General features: G+C 46.9%; 3 protein-coding genes across 3 annotated transcripts; 1 reads left to right on the top strand and 2 right to left on the bottom strand.

Annotated features, from left to right (window-relative positions):
* Positions 1-1,101: 1,101 nt before the first annotated feature.
* Positions 1,102-3,301, bottom strand: LOC146207735 (presenilin-1-like). The gene is made up of 2 exons (XM_084577467.1): positions 3,085-3,301; positions 1,102-2,442 (listed from the first exon to the last, which is right to left on the bottom strand). Exons 1-2 carry the CDS (start codon positions 3,190-3,192, stop codon positions 1,102-1,104), a joined length of 1,449 nt encoding a protein of 482 aa, XP_084433593.1. The 5' UTR covers positions 3,193-3,301.
* Positions 3,302-6,839: 3,538 nt separating this feature from the next.
* LOC146207734 (neprilysin-like) lies at positions 6,840-13,489 on the top strand. The gene is made up of 2 exons (XM_084577456.1): positions 6,840-7,724; positions 11,432-13,489. The coding sequence occupies exons 1-2, from the start codon at positions 6,840-6,842 to the stop codon at positions 13,487-13,489; spliced, it is 2,943 nt and encodes a 980-aa protein (XP_084433582.1).
* Positions 13,490-20,352: 6,863 nt separating this feature from the next.
* Positions 20,353-22,344, bottom strand: LOC146207733 (neprilysin-like). Its single transcript, XM_084577444.1, has one exon. The coding sequence runs from the start codon at positions 22,342-22,344 to the stop codon at positions 20,353-20,355; it is 1,992 nt and encodes a 663-aa protein (XP_084433570.1).
* Between the last annotated feature and the right edge of the window lie 236 nt (positions 22,345-22,580).

The following is a 22,580-nucleotide window of genomic DNA, read 5'->3' as shown; positions in this document are numbered from 1 at the left end:
CGGGTACCAACAGAGTAAGAAGATAGGAAATAGGCCTAGGACTGATTGCAGGCAAAGAAAATGAGGCCAAAGAGGCTGTAGGACTTATACAATTTATTTTTAACTCTCGCTCTCGAAACACGGACACATTTGCTAACGACAGTATGAGGCATTACAGGCTTTCGCCTTAACAAGGAGAGGCGTCCGTGTGCTGTGCGATGTTGTTGTTGTAGCTGTAGGAAAAAGAAAAAGAAAATGCACGGGCCTGGTACTGGCTCTGTAGCTGAGCCACATCCGCTGCCTCGTGCGGACAGAAGAGAGAAAGTAGAAAAGAAAGAAAAAGAAGAGGGAGAGAAAGATGCGCGCCGCAACAGCCGTCGTCCACCACCTAAGCGGTGGCGGGTGCAATGACGGCCCACAACAGATAAAATATTTGGTGGCTGGCTAGCCCCCACCGCAAGCGGCGTTGACGTACCGTCCGAGCCTCGTAGGGCCAGGAACTGCCACCCTTCACTGGAGCGATACTGTGCGATGTCAGTGCACAGTAAAGATCCCCAGGTGGTCGAAATTACTCCCCAGCCCTCAACTACGGCTCCTTTTTTCTCTTTCACCTTCCTCCCTTACATTACAGCGCGGGTCAGGTGCGACAGATACTGCACCTTTCATTTCCTGTGAACCAGTTTTTTATTGACGCGCTCTCTGTTGGGGCGCCGCACGCCAGTCGCGATGCAGAACAGTGTTTCGATTTTACCTCTTGACCAACAAATTTTTCTTTTCAGCGAAAGTATTTGTTTTTGGCGTCACGTTCTCTCTCAAAAATTCCAGATTTCTCTCGGCACGGGTTGACACCTGAATTTCCGCCAAATGAGAGCTTTAAACCTACAAAGGTTTTTCGGAGCAAGTCTTTAAGCTGATTAGCAAGAAATTGTGAATTATGAACTTGAGACAGCATCAAAAACCGTGACGTGAAAGTTATCATACTTTTTTTTTTTTTTAGGGCGAGCATCTCTGATCATTACTCGCTGATATGGAGCAATACATTCTAGGCAAAGCTTCACACGGCACGCGAAGCACGTTGCTCAGTGCGTAAGCGTATTGTCCAGTTTGCGCGCACTCTACGTTCTAGAATGTCATCGAGTCCATTGCCTCGACAAACGGTTCGGTGAGCGAGACACTGGAGAAATAGGCAAGCATGCCCATGCTGATCGACAGGGGCAGCGCCGGCAGGGGCTTTTGCAGCAACACCAGCAAAGTGAGCGTGAGGAAGATGCCCACTATTATGGACACGTAACAGGCGACCACAGTGGCCGCGCTACCGTGTCGCGAGGCTTTGCCGACGAGAACGCTGTAGAAGATGAAGTCCCCCAGGCCCATTTTCATGCCCCGGTCACGAGACACGTCGTTAGTTGGTGGCTCGGCCGTGTACCATTTGGCACCGTTAGCAGCCCGGTTTTGAACGTTGTGATGACGGCAGCTCCCGCAAAAAAGGTTGTTGCCGATCGGAACGAAAGAAGCGGGCCCTTGATGTCGCTGGGCATCGGGAACATTACCGTCGAATATTCCGTGCGAGTCCAGTGACCGCATCCCACGAAACTCTCTTGGATTCTGTCCACCCGGAGCCTGCTGTTTCGAGGAGCCTCCAGTGATTTTGTCTGGTGCGAAGCTAGTGCCTCCAGAGCCCGTTTTGGCACTTGATGCGCCGTTAACTACTGGAGGCAACCGCACGCTGTTGAATCCTTCAACTGGAAGCACCACTAGCGTTGCTTTTTTACGGGTAGAGGTGAAGAGTTTGCCGTTTGTCAACTGAACTAGCGAGAACAAAGTCGCTTGCTTAGCAGGCCGGTTCGCATGTTCGTCATTGGGTAGGCGGCAAGAGGGTGTCTTTGAAGTGGTAGTATGTCCGTCATGGTCTTTCGTGACAACCAGTTTTTTTACATCAGCCGGCATGATAGAAGACAAAGGGAAACTCGATTTCTCGACTGCATGCAGGCAGAGATCCGTGCTGACAGCCGCCGCCGAACAAGAGGCATGGACGTGCGTCAGGCTGGCGGTGCGTTCGCCAAGGTCGTAGCACCAGGCAGAAGTTGAGAAGATGAGAGCCGGAAAAAGAGGCTCATTGCGTTCGCTGGCTGTCTCGAGAAGCATCCGAAGAGGTCCCACAACGCAGAGCACAGCGAACACGTCCCAGATAGAGATGAGGACCAGAAGGATCCAGGAGGTCCACTCGGGGAGCGACTCCTCTATGACGATGGCCATGAGCACGGATGTGTATATGAGGTATCCCTGCTGCATCAGGAATGGTCCCTTGAAGTAAAGCGCAGCGATACCGGTCATGCCCACGTTCCAGGTGATGAGCGAGCAAGTCACGTGGTCCACCGCCACGTTGAAATAAAATAATAGCCGCCCGCCGTAGTAGTATCCCGTGGCGAACAGCAGAACGGCCGAACCAGTCATCAGCCACGCCTGCAAGAGCACGAGTGTTTACAGAGATGGACCAAGAATACATCTGAGTTTAAAAATTACGCATTTCTAAATCAAGCAATAAGGTTCTTTGTTTCTTGATGAAAACCCCCGCAACTTGCATCATGTGTCATAAAAAACAAACATGCAATTTCGTGAAGATATGGCTGCAGACGCGTTCAGATGGAGGAGGAGAGCATATAACACCAGTCTACTTTCGATGTCACCGCATGTTAAAGAATCTCCGGAGGTTTCAATCAATAAAGAAACTACGGCGTCCTTCATAAACCATGCATGTGTCGCTTAGTTATTGACATTAAATCACGTAATTTAAAGTTCAATATGCATGAATTATATGAAATTAACATTTTTAGGTTTCCCAAACGAATAACCGGGCTATTGCTCTTAAATTACTTTTCATTGTCCACATTTGAGCATTTCAGATCAGAATTCATTTCTCAGATTAGCTCAGATTGGCTTCTCGTTACTAGACTAATGTAATAAACGTCCTTACATGCATGCTTGAGCGACTCGAGGGCCCCAACTCGCGGACATGACCGGCTGCTCAGTGGTGTGCGTAATTAGAGGCAGCCCGCTGAAATTTCGCGCAACATTAAGAGGAACAAAGTTCTCTACGTTGTTCACCTGTATGATTCGGTAGTGACCACCCTTGTACAGCAGCACCAGGGTGCAGTTGACAATCATGATGACCGCGAGGAAGCTGAAGGCGTTCGCGAACGAACCCATCATCATGACGGGTTCCGCAGCATCGCCTTCATCATCCCGGTCCTGGTAGCGCACATAGGCGAGTCGCAGGTTATCGTTGCGGCTGCTCTCGAGTGCCCGAATGAGCACGCTCACCGTGAGCATGCAGATGGAGACGGCCGTGACGAGTGTGATGACCTGCCGCAAGATCTCCTCGTAGAGCCGCCCAAAAAAACTGAGAGCATGTCGAGCATCCATTTCGGATTCGTTGAGCGGACTGATCGCACGCGCAGTTTGCCGAAATTAAGAACTCGTTTTCTTTTTCGACTCTCCTCAAGACGAATGGGTAGCTGACTAAAAAAGAATGGGCAAAATGACGTTCTTACGGTTCATTCCCCAAAGCAGTGCTTTTATATTTCGTAAACATACTTCGACGTGTCGTACGCATTTCAAGCCTATACTTGACGGACACTGCGGGCAAGTTGGAGCAAGGTTACAGTGATTGATTATCGCCTTCCAGTATCAAAAAGGCAACCTCCATTGAAAACGAAGGTTTTTTAAGTTAGACAAGGCCGGATGACAGTACATTTATCACCGCCATTGGTCGTTTTGGTATGCCCATTGTGATTAGGACAGTGGTTTTAATGAGATAGCAATACTACGCCAGGTTTCGGCCGATCGCGTGGTCCCCGGAATGGCCATGTTTGACCTTGAACAGCCGCGAAGAAGGCGAAAGAGAAGACTAAAAAGACGAAGAAGAAGAAGAACGCTCGGTCACCCGTAGCTAATGCTTTCGCTCCACATTCGGTTCAGCAGCATTGAACCCTTCTCATTTATATGTGGGCTGGTATACTTACGCTCTCGCGTCACACTCTAAAAGAATGAGCTTAAGTGCCCCCAATAATGTAGCACCTTACACTGATAGGGCGTGATAGGGGAATAATGTAGCAGGCAAAAGAAAAAGCTTCCGCCGTTGCTATCGCAATTCAACTAGGGTTAACCAGAGTTGAATCACAACTAAATTTGTTTACGACGACCGCTGCAGCTGAACCACATCGCCGTCACTTTCACTATAAATCACAGTGCCCATAGCAGTATCAACCACCGTACGTAGCGTATTGCCGTTCCCCGACAACTAAATTAACGGAAGTGCCGGGTACGTCACTAAAAAAATAAACACAACCGTACGCTTTGTCCGAGCATACAGCGCAGTACGCAAACTGAAATGCGCTATTAATAAAAATAGTTTTCTTGATTAAAATTATTTACAGTAGAGAGCTTAATACATCGGATGGGCAAATGGGGTCGTACTGATGGAAAATCGTAGTTCCACACTGATAGCGCTTCCTCTCCATCAAGCGGAGATCATAGATGCTGCATCAGGGGACATGCGCTACGAAACGATGAGATGTGGGCCTGTGTCTCCGGTAATCTTCATGGAATGGCTGACCGCCTTTCATAGCCCCCCTGTTTCTTCCAACAAGAGACTGTACTTCATTTGGCAACGTCGCGGCGTACCAACTTCAGGATCGAAAGCCGCCTCGTTTTCATGCTTATAGAAGCCGAATTCGGCTCCAAAAGCATTTCAAAATGCAGCCTGAAAAGTAACACCCATTATCATAGCAAAATTGTTTGCGTGCAGGTAACTGTCGCTCGAGAGAGAAAAAAATAACAATTTAACAAGTGGCGCTTGAACTTCTCATGGCCATCTTTAAATTCAGCCTAAAAAGCAACTCACCACAAGGGTAAGTGAAAAATATGTTTTGTTTTCTTTAATGGTTCATTGAAAAGAAATGTGATAGAAAGTGCCAGTAAAAAGCCAGATTCGAACTGCAATCTTAAGCGTTCGAAAACACATAACCAATCCAACGAACAAGCCGAGGGAAGTACATGCGGCTTGTGTTAGTGCGTTCACCAGTTCCTGTAAACATCTTCATTTTTAACGTATGTGCGAAAACAGATGCTTCCATTCAATTTATTAGCATTCATGATGAAAATGTTGCCGGGCGCATTAAGCAAAAACTGCCGTTTGAGGCTCGATGCGTTCCGGCGAATGTCTGATCAAGTATCTCTTCAGGAAATTCTATGAAATTACGCTCCTCGCTAGAATATTTCAAAACATTCCATGTCATTGCAATGATTTTTTTGTTCTTTCCCGAGAGATAACCAAGCTCCGAAAGGTGTGCGAGCAAATCATCCGTATGATATCTCCGGTCACAAAAAGAAGAATGGTATGCAAGAAGAGGATACCCTTAGACTAATACAGGCCTTATCATCTGCAAGATAGTGTACGTGGCCCCGTATCTTCGCTTGAGGAACAAAGAGTTAAAACCACCTGGACGTCACCCTTCGAACGGCTTTCAAAAGGAAATCGGGCTATTCATGAAGGTGTCTACAGAGCGTTTGATAAAACTGGGCGGTTACAGTACGACTGATGAACTGATAGCACCAATCATACAAGCCAGGCAGTGTGACTGGCCACAAGCAAGATGGGCCGCGAGGCCTTGTAAGATTTAACGATTTCCTTCCCGCGACAAGTAACTGGGAGACAAGATATGCCCAAAGAGTGGAAAAACAATTTCCTTACGCTTCCGCTTCCCAAAAACGTGCAACCGGAGTATCATCATGCTAGACGAGCGGCGAGGAGCAAAAAGATGAAGATAGTGCGATTCATAAAAATGAGCCTTTTTCGTGGATGTTGCGGGTTCTGTAGAGGGAATATCAGCAATCTCAGTGGCGCACCGAATGCAGGTCATGGACAGGCTACCAGTTCGTAATAGGGAAACACTGGCTACGGAAGAAGTAGCGATGGCCCTAGCCGCGACGCACTCCGCATCGAAATACATTGTAAGATTCCCAGGCGGCTAATAGAACATATATGCGAGGCAGAATCACGGTGATAGCCTCAACGATACTAAATCATGGTAGGACCCCTGTTGCACGAAAGGAGCTGGCATGGGTGTCACGTGACCAGGGAGTTGAAGGAAACAAGCCCGCACATGCTTCGGCCAGCACAGCTTTGCTTCCTCGGGGTCCTTCTATGTCCTCCCTTACTGATTTTGGCTTCCCCTCTCCATTCACAACTTCTTTCGAGATATTACTGCATTTGCGTCTTGATAGGCAGACAACCCGCGTCCTTTTAAGGGCCTAATAAAAAAAATCACATTCGAAAATTACAAATTGCCTTTTATTGATCCATCTATTCTTCACACTACGGAGCTGGATTCCTTTTCGCCGCAGTGGAAATTTTGCGGCGATAAGGCAAACCTATACCTCATGCTCCGTGTTTGACCGAAAAATAGCAGTATTGATGAAATAAATCAGACAACGTGGGAGGGCAGGGAGGCGGTCCTGTCTAGCTCGGACCTCGAGGAACAAGGCCTCGTCGAAAGAGCACGGACAGCGGCTTTCACCAAAGGTGTCCCGGACTAGGGACCCGATCAACCTTCCCCTTGTTTAAATTTTTGTGGCTCTAAATAAACGTTTTCATTATCATCACTCCCAAAAGGCACAATCGGCATTGTCACTTGCCGCACCGTCGCGTGTTGGCACAGAAGAAGAAGACTTGCACGAGCTGCACGTACGTTCTGCAGATTCTGGCTGTTGGCAGAAAGACTGTTCGCAAGCTCTGAGCGAACTCCAACTAACTCTTCCTATCTGGCCCTACCTCTCTCTGCTCCTGCAGTGCAGTGGTCATGCCAAAAAGCCCGAAAGCAGAGAGACCAGCCACCGGAGGGAAGCAACGGAGTCGTCACCAGAACCGCTCGTCCAAGGCAGGTTCGTCCGCCGTGAGCCCTGACCGTATCATCGCGTCGAGCGGTCTCCCCAGTCCCCAGCTGACTACTGGCAGTCTTGCACATCACGGTAAGGACGCCCACGAGCATCTCGATGCTCCGTCGGGGCAGACGCTCAAGGCGAAGACCGATGACCAGTGTTCGCGAGGCGCAACCACTGCCGTCACCGAGTCTGGCCTCTGCTCGCCGGACGAGCCATCGGCAATCGCGAACCGTCCTAACGACCCTGAGCCGGAAGTATCAGCACCTGAAAAGGCAAAAGGCGGTGACAACCTGGCATTACCCGCACCGAGAACAGAAGCGCAAAAGGCACCGGCACCAGTCCAGGGCAGCCAGTGTCTTTCTTCAACGGCAGAGCAACACAAACGAAGTACTCCCGACACCGTGACCACAGTACTTCCACAGGGCCGTTCCGTAGAAGAAGCTGCAGGCTCTTCAGCCAAACCTCAAATAAGAGCGCAAGGTCCCGGTACTTACACGACGTCGCCTTCGCTCATCACACCGGGCAGTTCATCCGCTACATCACCTGGCTCCCGGAATGAAGACATCCCTTCGCAGGGGGTCAAAGTGGAGCGGCCGCAGCAGCCAATAGCCCACAGCAACGCTGCGCAAGTCGGCGCAGTGCGGGCCAGGTCAGGTACCATGTCAGGCACCATGGCCAGTGCGACGTCCGGTGACGCGTTCGCTCTCGAATCTGTGGCGGCAGACGGAAAAGCCAAGGAACAACGTGCCCGTCGGAACACCTTGCCTCCTGCCACCAATGCGACAAGAGAGGGTGCCATAATGGTAATTGACTCGAATCTCAGTTATTCCGTAGCCAGCCTTTAATGTACCAGTGAATCAAGAAAGCAGTAAAAGCGGTAAATTAAGTGAAATACCGAATAAATATTGTGCACAAAAGAAAAACACACCGCTGCCTGAAATATCGGAGGATTCTCCAACAGCACTAGACTCTTCGCCTCGTTTGGTTCGATACTGCGAAGTCATCTAGATTTGAATGCGCTACACACAATATATATAGGCGGTCAATTCCGTCTCTTAAAATAACCAGTTGTATCGACTTACTAGGGATTGAGACGCGATAAAGATGCATTTCTTGTAATATGGGTCCCTCGAAAATTGACTGAACACTTAGCTGAGAAACCGCTTACAAGGTCTAGTACATCTGACGTCCAACCTTATGCTGAGACGTGCCTCATGAAAATTCACTTCATCTTAGCTGGACATTGTTACCGCGTTATGCGCACAACCAAAAAACCTGATTTCGAAGCTAATTGTAACCAAGCTTTTGAAAGCAAAGTGCCCTAAGAATGCGAACAAAGGGAGAACTGTTGAGAGCCGTATGCCTAGTCTGTATATTTTAAGGCAAAAGTCTTTAATAGATCATACTCGCGGCCATAACCCTGTCCGTTCGACCACGAGAAGTGTCACACTTCGCATGGTCGAACGGACAGGATCATAAATGTCACACTTCGCAAGATTCCGTGGGATAAGCGAGACTGTTGCGTCATCACCCGGTGACGTGATAACATGATTCCTGTCTGTACTGGGAATCTAACCTCCATCCCTTGGATCCAGTCGAGCCCTTTAACCAACTGCACCAAGCCTGGGATCGTTTATCACAATTCTCCTTGTTTACCTTGAGAAAGTAGCAGCTATGACAATGACGCTGCAATTAGCTATAATGACAATGATGCCACTAACAATAATAATAACGGTGCATTTGGTTGATAGAGCAAACGTGATGCGCCGTGTGCACCAATAACGCTTAGCCTTCCGCATTTCTGTAATGTAGATTCCACAGTGTTCCCAGAATTTCCTTTTGTCTGGACAAGTTATTAGTTTCCATTAATAGCTAACATAAGTGGTGCCACAGTATCATGGGGAAGAAGATGGCGCATATCTACAGGTGACACAGAGAATACAGTCGTTCCACGTTATTACGACCGCCGTTGTATGCAGAGACTTTGTACAGCGGAGAGCCTTTCTAGGGACCAAACGTTTTAAATGTATTTATGTCTCGTTATTAGAAAAAATTCCATGTCCGGACGGTGGGCAATAAGAGAAAGCACCGAACCCATTCCGGCGCATGCTTTCTGCCGCCTTAGTGAGGACAGTGATTAGGCCAATATCTCAATCAGATGCTCCATACCCTGCATTTTGAGTATTGGTCATCAGATAAATGCTGCAAAAAATACTAAGGAATACTGAAATTTGGCGTAAAAGTATGCTGCGTTCACAAAACGAATTCTTTAGCGAGGACTGCATTGCCGCCTTTGTATGTGTTCCTCTCGACACTGTGGCATAATACTGCGACTGCTGTGACATTAATAGCAAGAAATTGACGATAATAGTATCCGGCTTGTTGGTATTTGTTCTCACACAGTACAAAAAACGACATATTTTGTGTGCATTAAATAACCAGATACGTTCGACTGTAGGATATCACAACAATAGTGCAGTGTGTAAAAGCGTCTGATGAGCTGATAGAACTTATTTATAATCTGTCTCCTTAATGAAGAACAAAAGTGCTTCCTAACGTTTTTTTTTTTTTTTTTTTTTAATATACAAAGAAGACGCATCGCCGCGGCATCGCTGTCGCCACCGCTGGTCTCCGGCGTCCATCTCTCGCGTTGCAGTTGTGCCCCGCAGCTGGTAATTCTCTCCTGCTGTGTCACAAGTACTGGCAGCATTAGCCGGCATACCAAGCCAATAAATCTACTTTTCACTTGAGAGACGCGAGTCAGCAGAGAGCGCGATGAACCGTAACTACCTCGAAGGAGTGACCGTATAAGTAAGGGCGGAGCTTCGTGACAGCCTCATTCCTTTTCGGTAACGGAGTAATTGGATTCTGATTTGTTCAGAGCATGGCTTGTGTAGACGACAACGTATTCGGAGTAGCCAGACATGCGCTGAGCGAGGGCGGCACCGAGGCCGACACCAGTGGCATCGGTGTGAAGTTCTGTAGGGGCAGTAGGGTCTTAATAACGAATGATGGGCTGCGACGTCAAAACATATGGCACAGCGTTGCGAATGCATCGTCGCAGGCTGGCGTTTAACAGGAGAGATTAGAGGTGCCTTTCAGGAGCTGTGTAAGGGGGCTTATGATGGATGCGAAATTCTGGTCGAAACGACGGTATTACGAGCAAAGGCCCACCACAAAGCTTCGCAGTTGTTTCAGGGTGGTCGGTTTCGGGAAGTCAGCAATGGCGCGCAGTTTGTCAGGATCAGGTAGAACTCCATCTCTGCACACGGTGTTTCCGAGTATTGTGCGCTGCCGGGCACCGAAGCGGCACTTTTTGAGGTTCAATTGATGGCCGGCGCATGTGAGGCAAGTGAAGACCTGGCGAAATCGAGTCAGTTGGGTGGAAATGTTGGTTGAAAAGACGACGATATCATCCAGATAGCACAAACAGATGTTCCATTTCAGGCCTCGCAATATGGTGTCCATAATTCTTTCGATTGTGGCTGGGGCGTTACGGAGTCCGAATGGCATAACGCTAAATTCGCATGGTCCGTCTGGGGTAATAAAGGTGGTCTTCGCACGATCTGCCGCTGCCATGGGCACCCGCCAATACCCGGAGCGCAAATCCAGGGAGGAAAAGAATTCTCCTCCTTGCAAGCAGTCGAGGGCATAGCCGATTCGTGGGAGGGGGTAGACATCTCGAGGTGTAATTTTATTGTGGTGGCGAATCAAGCACGCTTCTTGCGCTGCTCGTCATAGCTTTGGCAGAGGTCGTAGGCTTCCTTGATTGTAGTGGGACCCTTGGCGATGAGCATGTTGAATGCCCCGTCATCGATTCCCGTAGGAACATGGCGTATTTTATCGGCTTCGATCATGGTCAGGTTAGCGCGGCGACACAAATCAACAATGTCTTCAATATAACTCGTGAATGTCTCATCAGCAAGCTGCGCTTAGGACTGGAGACACTGTTGCGAACGGCGGGGCGGTCGAAGACCTCTAAAAATTTGGTCTTGAAAGTAAGCCAGGTGGTAATGTCCGACTCCTGGTTTCTAAACAAAAGATTGGCTACATCGCTCAAATTGAGCTTGAGATAATCATCCCAGTGGGTGTGACGGCTCACCCATTCGTAGGCGGAGAGCCAATCGCAACGTCGTCATCTCTGCTACTACTGACGGTAGCAAAGTCCCGTTGACGTTGGGTACCAGTGCAGGTTACGGACGGAGCTGGGTGCAGTGAGGTCGGCTCCGTCATTGGGGTGGTCAGCGTTCGGCTGCGAAGCTCCAGGGCGAGAAGAGACTGAGAACCTCGGATTCACCTCCACCAAGTGAAAAGAGGATTTATTGGCTTGGTCTGACGGCTACCGCTGCCAGTACATCTGACAGAGCAGGGGAGAAATACCAGCCGCGGTGCACAGATGCAGCACGAGAGATGGACGCCAGAGACCTGCGAGTGCGATCGCAGTGCCGCAGTGCTGTGTCTTCTTTGTCTTCCTTACAATATAATTGTCTCACAATTTTCCCATCTGCAGCCCAAGGCGGTGCCTGTGAAGCTATGCGAAATAAGAAAAGACAAGACATACAAAAAGACGGTTGCTATGGTCGTCGCGGTTGCTGTGGCCGCCGCTGGGATAATCGCTCTTGCGCTCTTCGCGTCGCCTCATCGGCATCTTTTGGACAAGGGTTACTGTACCTTGGAAGAGTGCGCATTTCACGCGTCTATGCTCACTGCAAGACTGGACAAGAGCATCGACCCTTGCGAAGATTTCTCAGCGTACGTTTGTTCTTCCTGGTTGCGGTCGGGTGACTACAGTGAGTTTGTCAAGACTCCCGTAGACGGCATGCTCTTCTCCCGGTTCGCCAGTTTCAGGAAGATGCTATACGAAGGAACGAAGAAGATTCCGGCGGGAGAGCGAGCGCGCGCCATGTACGATGTCTGCATGAGCACCGGCGTCAAGAACAAGGGGAACATTCAGAGCTTTCTACGTCTTATGGAGGCGGTTGGTCTCAGCTGGCCCGAGCAACCTGCAGGCAATGAAAGCGCCCTGGGCGTGTCACTTTCTTTGGCGTATAAGTGGCAGCTGCCACTTTGGGTGTCGCTTGAAGTTCCGATCTGGAGGAAGAGTGCGAAATGGCGCCTGTTGATAAAACCAGGAGACCACGTACCCCTACTCTGGAATCAGTACCACAGCGTGAGGAGTGGTGGAGCCTACTTGGAGTACTGGCACGGATTCTATACTGTGTTTCGCACTAATTTAACTAGCCCTCTGAACAAAACCTCGATTGAAAAGATTGCTGACACTGAGGGTGACATCTTACGACGCCTTCAGAAATCGTACGCCTCTCGAATGAAAAATCCTGCCGTGGTTCCTCTCGCCAGCATCGGCAACTTCAGCGCCCCGCTTACCACTTCTGCTTGGTTGGAGCAGCTGAATATGAAGCTGGAATTAAGACCGCCTATGCTTGCTGACCACGAAGTCATCACGAGCGATACCGGCTTTCTTGGAACATTTGGAGCTCTTTTCTCGAGCTACACCAACGAGCAGCTCCTCCGTCAACTGTCCTGGACTTTCATCCAATTCTGCGCGCCGGCCATCGATCGAGAGCTCCACCCTGTGCGATTCGGTGATACTTGGAAAGCGAGTGTTTACAAGCCCATATTCTGCGCCTTCCGTGTTGAGTGGATATTCAAAATGCTCGTCTTTGCATTAGACTACGTCTCCCGCCTGACTGAGGAGGACCAGCTGATTGTAGACGACGGCTACAGCAGCTTGATTTCGGCCTTGGCAGCGATGCTGTATAGCTCTACCTGGCTGGATGAAAAAAGTAAAGAGGTCGCCGCCGACAAAGTGGCATCTATACAGGCCCTACTCTGGCCTTCACCACAATGGCTTAACAATGAAATACTGGATGTGTTCTACAGCGAGTACCCAACTAAAGAGGAAACGTTCGACGACTTTTGGATCAACACCCGCTTTATTATGTCGCGACGTAACAGAACAGATGACTTTGAGCTCGCGCGTGGCTTGCCAAAGAACGTTCCACCGGCCAACTTCAAATATGACTATGTTCGTAACAATGTAGAGATACCAATTGGCATAGTCAACAGGCCTCTGTACTACAGACGTGGAACAAAGGCAATGTTTTACGGCGGGCTTGGATTCCAGATGGCTTTGGAAATTGTTTCCGCGCTGGACTCTATAGGAATCCATTGGACCAAGGATGGGCAGAAGGTCACCAGCATACTCTCGCCAGCCTCAATGAAAATTTTTGATACCAAGGACAGCTGCCTGAAAGAGGAAGGCATAGAGACTATATTTCCCGAAATACCGGCACTGGAGATTGCCTACTCTGCAATGAAACATGCTATCGAGAGCGACAAAGATTCCCAGCAAGTAAAAGATTTACCGGAAGAAAAAGTGTTCTTCATGACCATATGCTATATGAGTTGCACGTCTTCGACAGCGCACAGTGTTCTCGGTGCTGACTGCAATAAGATTGCCCGTAACTCGCCAGTGTTCCATAAGGCCTTCAATTGTCCAAGTGATTCAAAAATGAACCCAACGAAAAAATGCCATTTTCTTGACTGATGCCAACTGTTGCAGGAGCACTTTTCTTGCGGTGCAGCGTGCCGCTTATGCCTTAGTCATATGACAGTGAAGTTAGGAGGAATGTGGTATATATGTTTGCAGCATATTGCACGTGTGCTTCATTTTGGTCACATTTGCTCAATACACTGTAAATGTCTTATCTTGGTTGACGATCATTATTTTGTTTGCTGCAGCTAGGGGCCTTAGTTTTCATAATATTTCATCAAGAGCCCGTCCAAAAAACACAAAAAATGCGAGTGTGTTCAATGGTATTATTATACGCACATTAATAATTTTCTTGCTCTTCAAGTTACATATATCAATGGTGCACACATAAGCAGGGTGTGCTAGAAATTTGCACCGATCGTTTCATTGCAAGAATTCTTCCAAATGGAAAATCTTTATCACCCTTTATTTCACTTATGTTGTATGCCCCATGTGTTTACATGCAGGAACCATTTCACAATGATGGTTATGTTTAAATTAGTTAGGACTGTCGGACTTAAGCTTTGTGAAGCGGCACCTCCGATTTGACTGGTCGAAATTCCGCCGCGGATTGGTTACATGTGTCTTTAAAACAATCTCACAGTGATGGCTATGTTTAGTTGATCAGTTCAGATCACTGTATGGTGATTACAGTGTTTTATGTATAACGCTTTTTCTCGCGTAAACTAAGAATATATTTTATGTTCACTCACTGTGCAGAATGTGCACTTCCTCCTGTAAAAGGAAAATAATTGAGTGTAGGCCACTTACCATTTTCTGCGGATGTATGATAGCCTCAAGTTTTTATGTTTATATTGTTTTGTAATGCATGTAGCGAGAGAATCAAGGGTCAATGTCTGCACCTAACGCATTTATGTGTGATTTTAGTAACACGTTCTGTAAAACGGGCTGCACCTATCATCGCGCCAGTTATCAAGGTTTTGATAGAGCCGATTAAAAACATTTTACTACCTGCCTCCTGTTTGCTCTCTGAACTATACTTCATATGGTACAGCTGAATGGTTTGTGTAACGTCTAGTGCTATTACAGAGCGTATTATAGCTTAGCATAACATATGGTATAGTATAGTATAGTATAGTATAGTATAGTATAGTATAGTATAGTATAGTATAGTATAGTATAGTATAGTATAGTATAGTATAGTATAGTATAGTATAGTATAGTATAGTATAGTATAGTATAGTATAGTATAGTATATACTCATGCTGTAGTATAAGTGGCGCAGCTGAATAGTCTGTGAAACGTCTGTTGCCCGGCTCCAGCTGCTCCTTTGTTGAGACTGCTATCGTGGCTGAAGCGTTGCCGCCAATGTGTTCTACTATTGGCAACTCCAGATCGTTTCTCGCCACTTAGCGGCCTCCGCTAGAAGCATCCGGAACAGAGTTCGCGCAGTGAAGCGCGATAAGAACTTGAGCTTTGTGAAACGGCACCTCCGATTTGACTCGTAGAAATTCCGCCGCGGAAAGGTAAGAAAACGAAAAAGAAGTCGAAACATTTGTGCCGTGTTTGATTTTGTGCGCCTTCTGGCTGGAAATTTCGCACGGCGTGTTTTAAGGCGAAATCCTTCAATGCCCCATCGTTGTCGACAGACGGTTGTCAGCAGAGGTGTCACGCTTTCGAGAGCGAGAGTTGAATGAATAATGAATGAAGCCTTTATTTGAATGAAGGGAGGGCCTCGGCCGCTGTTTGGGTAAATAGGGAGTTAGGAGGGATGGGAGTGTAGCTGCGTCTTCACGGTTCTTCAAGCTGTTGCTCGTTGCTTGCCATGCTGCCGATCTACGCGCTGTAACTCGACCTCGCTCACACTATACTCAGAGTAGTCCGCTCTCACTGCAGTATGTAGCAGTATCTATTGCCCCTACAGAACTTCACACCGATGCCACTGGTGTTGGCTTCGGTGCCGTCCTCGCCCAGCGCATGTCTGGCTACTCTGAATACGTTGTCGCCTACGCAAGTGTACAAACGACATTTCCTACATTCCGTGGGTGTGTACCGTTTATGGTGCACCCCACAAATGCAGATCATTTAGGACGCCTTTATAGAATGTTTTTCAGCGCTTGATAGTTCCCTGCCTATATGGGTAATGTCTTTGTTCTGCTATCTGGTCATGACGATGAGGCAGCCGAAGCGAGAGGACTCAGAAATTTGAGACCGCATCAGTGAAAGTTTCAGGTCCAAAATAAACTACGTTTGAGAGACATTCAAATTTCCTGTGGGAGATTTTCGTGCTGCAAGGCCTAAATTCTCAGTTCGCAACTACAGAAAAAAAACGAAAACACTAGGTATCTAGCAAAACTGCGCAGCATAAAAAAAGTTAGTAGTCCGATGCAGCATCGCGGCGGCATTTCCACTTGGTGCGGTGCTTCAATTTGTAGGGTGTGGCGGAAATTCTAGTTGTTTTGTCCAAAGCGAGCTGATTATAGCGACTAGCCTGATCGAACTGTTAACTACAATTCTGAAACCGTCGTCATGTGTGGCTTTTTGCGTCTAAATCTCATCATGAACGGCACCAAACTGATTTAAATAAACTATGCTTCTTCGGACTCATATGCACAGTGCATATGCATTCCCGGCTTTTCTGAAAGGAGCGAAACTTTGTTTGCAGTATTTATTCAATGCTACAGGCAAGCCACTCCGATGTTTGCGCCGAACTGACTCAGCGTGTCGAATTCCGTCTTTTCTCAACCGCTTGAGCGATGAAACTGCGGTACTCTATAGCCGGCTAAAGCTGATTCAAGTGAGCAGTTTAAAATGACAGCATAAGAAACGAAGAACTGACTGATCTTGATGCAAATAAACATCTCCGTTAACACATCAACTTGAATGCCCAAAATTCGGAGACCATGTTTTGTCGCTTACTCGAGGGAGGGGGGGGGGGGGGGTGTCAAGCTTTACCATCATTGAAACACATGGCAATTTGCGCTGCAAGAAATTTTCAAAGTTTTCTTTTCTTTTTATGAACGCTCCCAGAACTAGGGTTCGATCCCGCACCGGAACGAACAGATCAATTTCCCTGGCTCATGCAGTTCTTTGGCGCCGGTTCCTGCATTTCGTGTCGTCTTCGCCGTCGTCCCTCGTAACCAGTTCCGCAGCCGGGGCCGCGCTATAAAGCCCCTCAATAAACTTTTATTGAAGGGCTTTAGGCAGCGCGCGCTACTGGCGCCACCCTTCACTTCATGTTAACGGGTGTGATGTATAGGCGCAGTAAGTTTTACAGAATGTGTTACTGAATATCACACATCAATGCATGGGGTGCCGACGTTAACCTTTGATTCTCTCGCAACATGCTTTACGAAACGTTATAAACATCCTAATGCGTGGCGGCGACGGTGTTCTCCGGTTGTGAACGGCTCTGCATCAGCGCTGCGTGCATCCCAAGCCGAAACGCAGAACCACGGTGATTTAACTCGCTAGCGGCGTCAACGGCATCAGTCAGTCGCTGCTATCTATTTATCGCACAACATTCCTATGATCCCCAGCGCTGCCTCCCGCGACCTCCCGATAACTTTACTCTCTTCGCTCCTCCTCCAATGCCACCCCTGTGCGGCGGTAATCAGAGCGCCGGATCGGTGGCTTTGGGGGATCTCAATATATGCACCGCCCGAGCCGCAACGCATAGCCGCCGCCGTTCACCACTGCGAAGCGCTTGCCTAAAAGTTGTCCTTATCAAAAACCCTTATCAAAAGTTTACAGCCCAGGGGGTCTACTACTGAGCGATACTATGTGGCTCGTAATGCATTCCCAGGTTTCCATATTTGCTGAAGGCAAGAAGATTTTTCGTCCTACCCTCTCCAATAGCTAAGACTTCCACAATTATTACAGAAGTCATATTATATAGCTTTAAAGCAAACCCTCTGGGCAGTAAACTTTTGATAAAGGCTATACATGTCTTGCTCGAATGCTTTGTCTCAATCTATCCAAAAGCTGAAACACCTGATGAGCTGCACTAAACTTTCGTATTAGGAAGCAACGTAATCGGCGGCAATTATTTTGTTTCTTTATTGCATGCAAAAACTCCAAAAAGGAGAACACGAACAGCTCCGGTCTCAAATCACCGGATTGCATTATGAGAGCGCGCCACATCTTGTGGAGAGGCTATACAGGTAATCCAATGAAAAGAGAGCATGCGGCAATCGAAGGTGTGTGCAGCTTCTTTAAGGAATCCCCATGGAGTCCCATCACGAGCATCTCCAGTCGGAGCGAATAGACAAGGTTAAATTAGCACTGAGACAACGACAGCTACTAAAAAAGGGGTAATTTCGCAACCTTAAAAAGAAAAAAAAAAACAGGATACAAGTTTATATACGATCAAGTGAACAAGTTTACGACACATGGGCTCCCATTGCACCACAAAAAGGTTTAGAATATTCTGTGTATTGCCTGCACCTGTTTTCCCGCACAGTGCAGAACCTGCAGGATGTAGACAAGCTTTGCAAGCTTCAAACAAGCGAGTTGAGGGAAGTAATCGGGTGAGTGAGATGGAGGGGTGGTGTTGCGCGCACCTCCGCTTTGACATATGGCCATGGTGAGGTAGGACTGTCAGCCGCTAGAGGGAATTGAAAGCTTAGCCGCATGGCTTAGTTGCCGAGGGAAAAAAAAAAAAAAAAACACAACGAAAAGGCAGTAGGAGGTATGCTACCGTAAGCTCTAGGACACACTCTGTCAGTGACAACGCACCTTCAAAACAAAACAAGTGATAATAACACGAACATATTACTAAGAATTATTGATAGCAGCCAATCACCAATTACATTTAATTGACTGCATTAATGTTAAACCGGGGAGTAAAGAAAACATTAATTGGCGATTGCCGAAAAGGAAGAAGTCGCCCCAAGTGAAATTCTTCGAACCAATGACAGTGATCCCAGTCACTTTTTTTTTTCGAGTGCTGTTTTTAATACTCATAATGCTCTCCGGGGCGCATCGTCATGCTTACCTTGTGAGACAAAACACACTTTGTGAACTTTCCAGGCAGAAGGCAAACAAAATCAAGCACGGTACAGCTCTTTCGACATCTTTTCCGTCTTGTTACTTTTCCGCGGCGGCATTTTGCCGAGTCAAATAAGAGGCGTCGTTTCACGAAGCACAATTGCCTATCGCGCATTAATGCGCGGAGGCTTCTAGCGGAGGCCACTAGGTGGCGGGAAGCGATCTGGAGTTGCGAATTGTCGAATAAATCGCTTCACAGTCACGACAGAAGTCAACAAAGGAGAAGCGGGAGCTCGGAAATATACGTTTCACAGACTACTCAGCTGCTCCATTTCTATACAGCATACTATACTATACTATACTATACTATACTATACTATACTATACTATACTATACTATACTATACTATACTATACTATACTATACTATACTATACTATACTATACTATACTATACTATACTATACTATACTACACTACACACTACACTATACTATACTATACTATACTATACTATACTATACTATACTATACTATACTATACTATACTATACTATACTATACTATACTATACTACACTATACTATACTATACTATACTATACTATACTATACTATACTATACTATACTATACTATACTATACTGTACTATGCTATAATATACTATACTGTACTATACTGTACTGTACTGTACGTTACTGTGTACTGTACGTTAACCTAGTACTATGCTGTACTATGCTATGCTATGCTATACTATACTATACTATACTATACTATACTATACTATACTATACTATACTATACTATACTATACTATACTATACTATACTATACTATACTATACTATACTATACTATACCATGCCATGCTATGCTGTGGTAGTACCAGACTCAGCTGTATCATATTGAGTGAGTATAGACAGCTAGTAGAAAGAAGTGTTTTCAATCGGCTCTGTCAAACTTCATGTTAACGGGTGTGATGTATAGGCGCATTCAGTTTTAATGAATGTGTTACTGAATATCACACATCAATGCATGGGGTGCCGACGATAACCTTTGATTCTCTCGCAACATGCGTTACAAAACGTTATAAACATATATAGAAACTTTAGGCTATCATACAGCCGTAGAAAATGCTAAGTGCAATTTGGCGGGCTAGTTGGTTCTGCATTGTGAAGGAACAGCGCAATTGACGGGACACAAGAAAACGAGGAAATACACACATAGGCTCTGTCCTACACTCGACTAATTTCCTTTTACAGGAGATGCGCATTCTGACCAATGAAACAACATAAAATCTATTCCCAGTTTATGCGAGAAAAAAAAAACGTTATACATAAAACACTGTAATCACCATACACTGACCTGAACTAATCGACTAAACATAACCATCACTGTGTGATGGTTCCAAAGACAAATGTGACGAATACACACACATCCGAACTAATTAACACATAATCATCATTGCGAGACAGTTCCTGCATGTAAACGCGTGAGACATACATCATATGTACAATAAAGGGCGCTGAAGGTTTTTCAGTTGCAAGTATTCTTGTTATAGAAAGATCGGTGTTGATGTCTATTACACCATGCTTACGTGTCCACCATTGATGCATATAACTCCAAGAGCAAGGAAATATATATGTGCCGATAAAAATCTCAATGAATACATTCATGTTTTTTATATTCTTTGGACGGGCTCTTGATGACATATAATGAAACCTAAGGTCATTACCTGCACCAAAATAAAATAACTTTGCGAAACCAAGATAAGTCATTTACAGTGTCTTGAGCGAAATGCGACCAATGAAGGAAACGTACAACATGCTGCAAAACTAAACATCATATCCCACCTAACTTCACTGCCATATCACGGAGGCATAAACGGCACGCTGCACCGTAAGACTTGTGTTCCCGCAACAGTTAGCATCAGGCAAGAAAATGGCATTTTTTCGGTGGGTTCATTTTTGAACCATTTGGGCAATTGAAGACCTTATGGAACACTGGCGAGTTACGGGCAATTTTGTTGCAGTTAGCACCGACTACACTGTGCGCTCTCGAAGACGTGCAACCCATGTAGCATATGGTCATGAAGAACACTTTTTCTTCCGGCAAATCTCTTACTTGCTGGGAACCTTTGTCGCTCTCAATAGCATGCACCATAGCAGAGTAGGCAATCTCCAGTGCCGGTATTTCGGGAAATATAGTCTCTATGCCTTCGTCTACCAGGCAGCTGTCAATGATATCGAAAATTTCCGTTGAGGCTGGCGAAAGTATGCTGGTGACCTTCTGCCCGTCCCTGGTCCAGTGGATTCCCATGGAGTCCAGCGCGGCGACAATTTCCAAAGCCATCTGGAATCCAAGCCCACCGTAAAACATCGCCTTTGTTCCATGTCTGTAGTACAGAGGGCTGTTGACTATTCCAATTGGTATCTCTACAATGTTGCGAACATAGTCATATCCGAAGTTGGCCGGCGGATTGTTCCTTGGTAAGCCACGCGCGGCCTCAAAGTCGTCTGTTCTGTTATGACGCGACATCATAAAGCGGGTGCTGATCCAAAAGTCGTCGAACGTTTCCTCTTTACTTGGGTACTCGCGATACAGCGCATCCATTGTTTCATTGTTAAGCCAGTGTGGTGAAGGCCAAAGTAAGGCTTGAATAGATGCGACTTTGTCGGCGGCGAGCTCTTTACTTGTTTCATCCATCCAGGCAGTCCTATTCAGCATCGCTATCATGGTCGAAATCAAGCTGCTGTAGCCTTTATTTACATTTAGCTGGTCTTCCTCATTCAGGCGAGAGACGTAGTCTAATGCAAAGACGAGCATTTTGAATACCCACTCAACACGGAAGGCGCAAAATATGGGCTTGTAAACACTCACTTTCCAAGTATTACCGAATCGCACAAGGTGGAGCTCTCGATCGATGGCCGGCGCGCAGAACTGAATGAAAGTCCAAGACAGTTGATGGAGGAGCTGCTCATTGGTGTAGCTCATGAAAAGAGATCCCAATGTTCCAAGAAAGCCAGTGTCACTCGTGATGACTTCGTGGTCTGCAAGCATAGGCGGTCTCATTTCTAGCTTCACATTCAGCTGCTCCAACCAAGCAGAAGTAGTAAGCGGGGTGCTGAAGCTACCGATGCTGGCTAGAGGAACCACGGCAGGAGTTTTTATCCGGGAGGCGTACGACTTCTGAAGGCGTTGTAAGATGTCACCCTCAGTGTCAGCAATCTTTTCAATTGAGGTTTTGTCCAGAGGGTGAGTTAAATTGGTGCGAAACACAGAGTAGAATCCGTGCCAGTACTTCAAGTAGGCTCCATCACTCCTCACGCTGTGGTACTGGTTCCAGAGTAGGGGTACGTGGTCGCCTGGCTTTATCAACAGACGCCATTTCGAACTCTTCCTCCAGACCGGAACTTCAAGCGACACCCAAAGCGGCAGTTGCCACTTATACGCCAGCGAAAGTGACACGCCCAGGGCGCTTTCATTGCCGGCAGGTTGCTCAGGCCAGCTGAGACCGACTGCTTTCATAAGACGTAGAAAGCTCTGGATGTTCCCTTTGTCCTTGACGTCGGTGTTCATGCAGACATCGTACATGGCGCGCGCTCGCTCTCCCGCCGGAATCTTCTTCGTTCCTTCGTATAGCATTTCCCTGAAGCTGGCGAACCGGGATAAAAGCATGCCGTCTACGGCCGTCTTTACGAACTCGCTGTAGTCACCGGACCACGACCAGGAAGAGCAAATGTACGCTGAGAAATCTTCGCAAGGGTCGATGCTCTTGTTTAGTCTTGCAGTGAGCATAGACGCATGAAATGCGCACTCCTTCAAGGTGCAGTAACCCTTGTCCACAAGATGCTGATGAGGTGACGCGAGAAGCGCAAGAGCAACTATCACAGCGACGGCCACAGCAACAGCGACGACCATAGCAATCTCCTTTTTGTATATCTTGTCTTTTCTTGTTCCGCATTGCATCACAGGCGCCCTGGGCTGGAAATGAGAATATTGTAAGACAATTATATTTTTAAGAACCGGTAGGAAAGTACTTTCGCTCTTCATTACAGGATAGATTATTGAGTTTTTTAAGCTCATGAGACTCTTTATAGTGCGCTTTTACACAACGCACTACTTTTTGTGATATCCTGCAGTCGAATGTATTCTGG

The sequence above is a fragment of the Amblyomma maculatum genome, chromosome 1, assembly GCF_055883805.1.
Source record: "Amblyomma maculatum isolate TAMU_Amacu chromosome 1, ASM5588380v1, whole genome shotgun sequence".
NCBI classification, from domain to species: domain Eukaryota; kingdom Metazoa; phylum Arthropoda; class Arachnida; order Ixodida; family Ixodidae; genus Amblyomma; species Amblyomma maculatum.
This window is presented reverse-complemented; position numbering and strand designations above follow the sequence as displayed.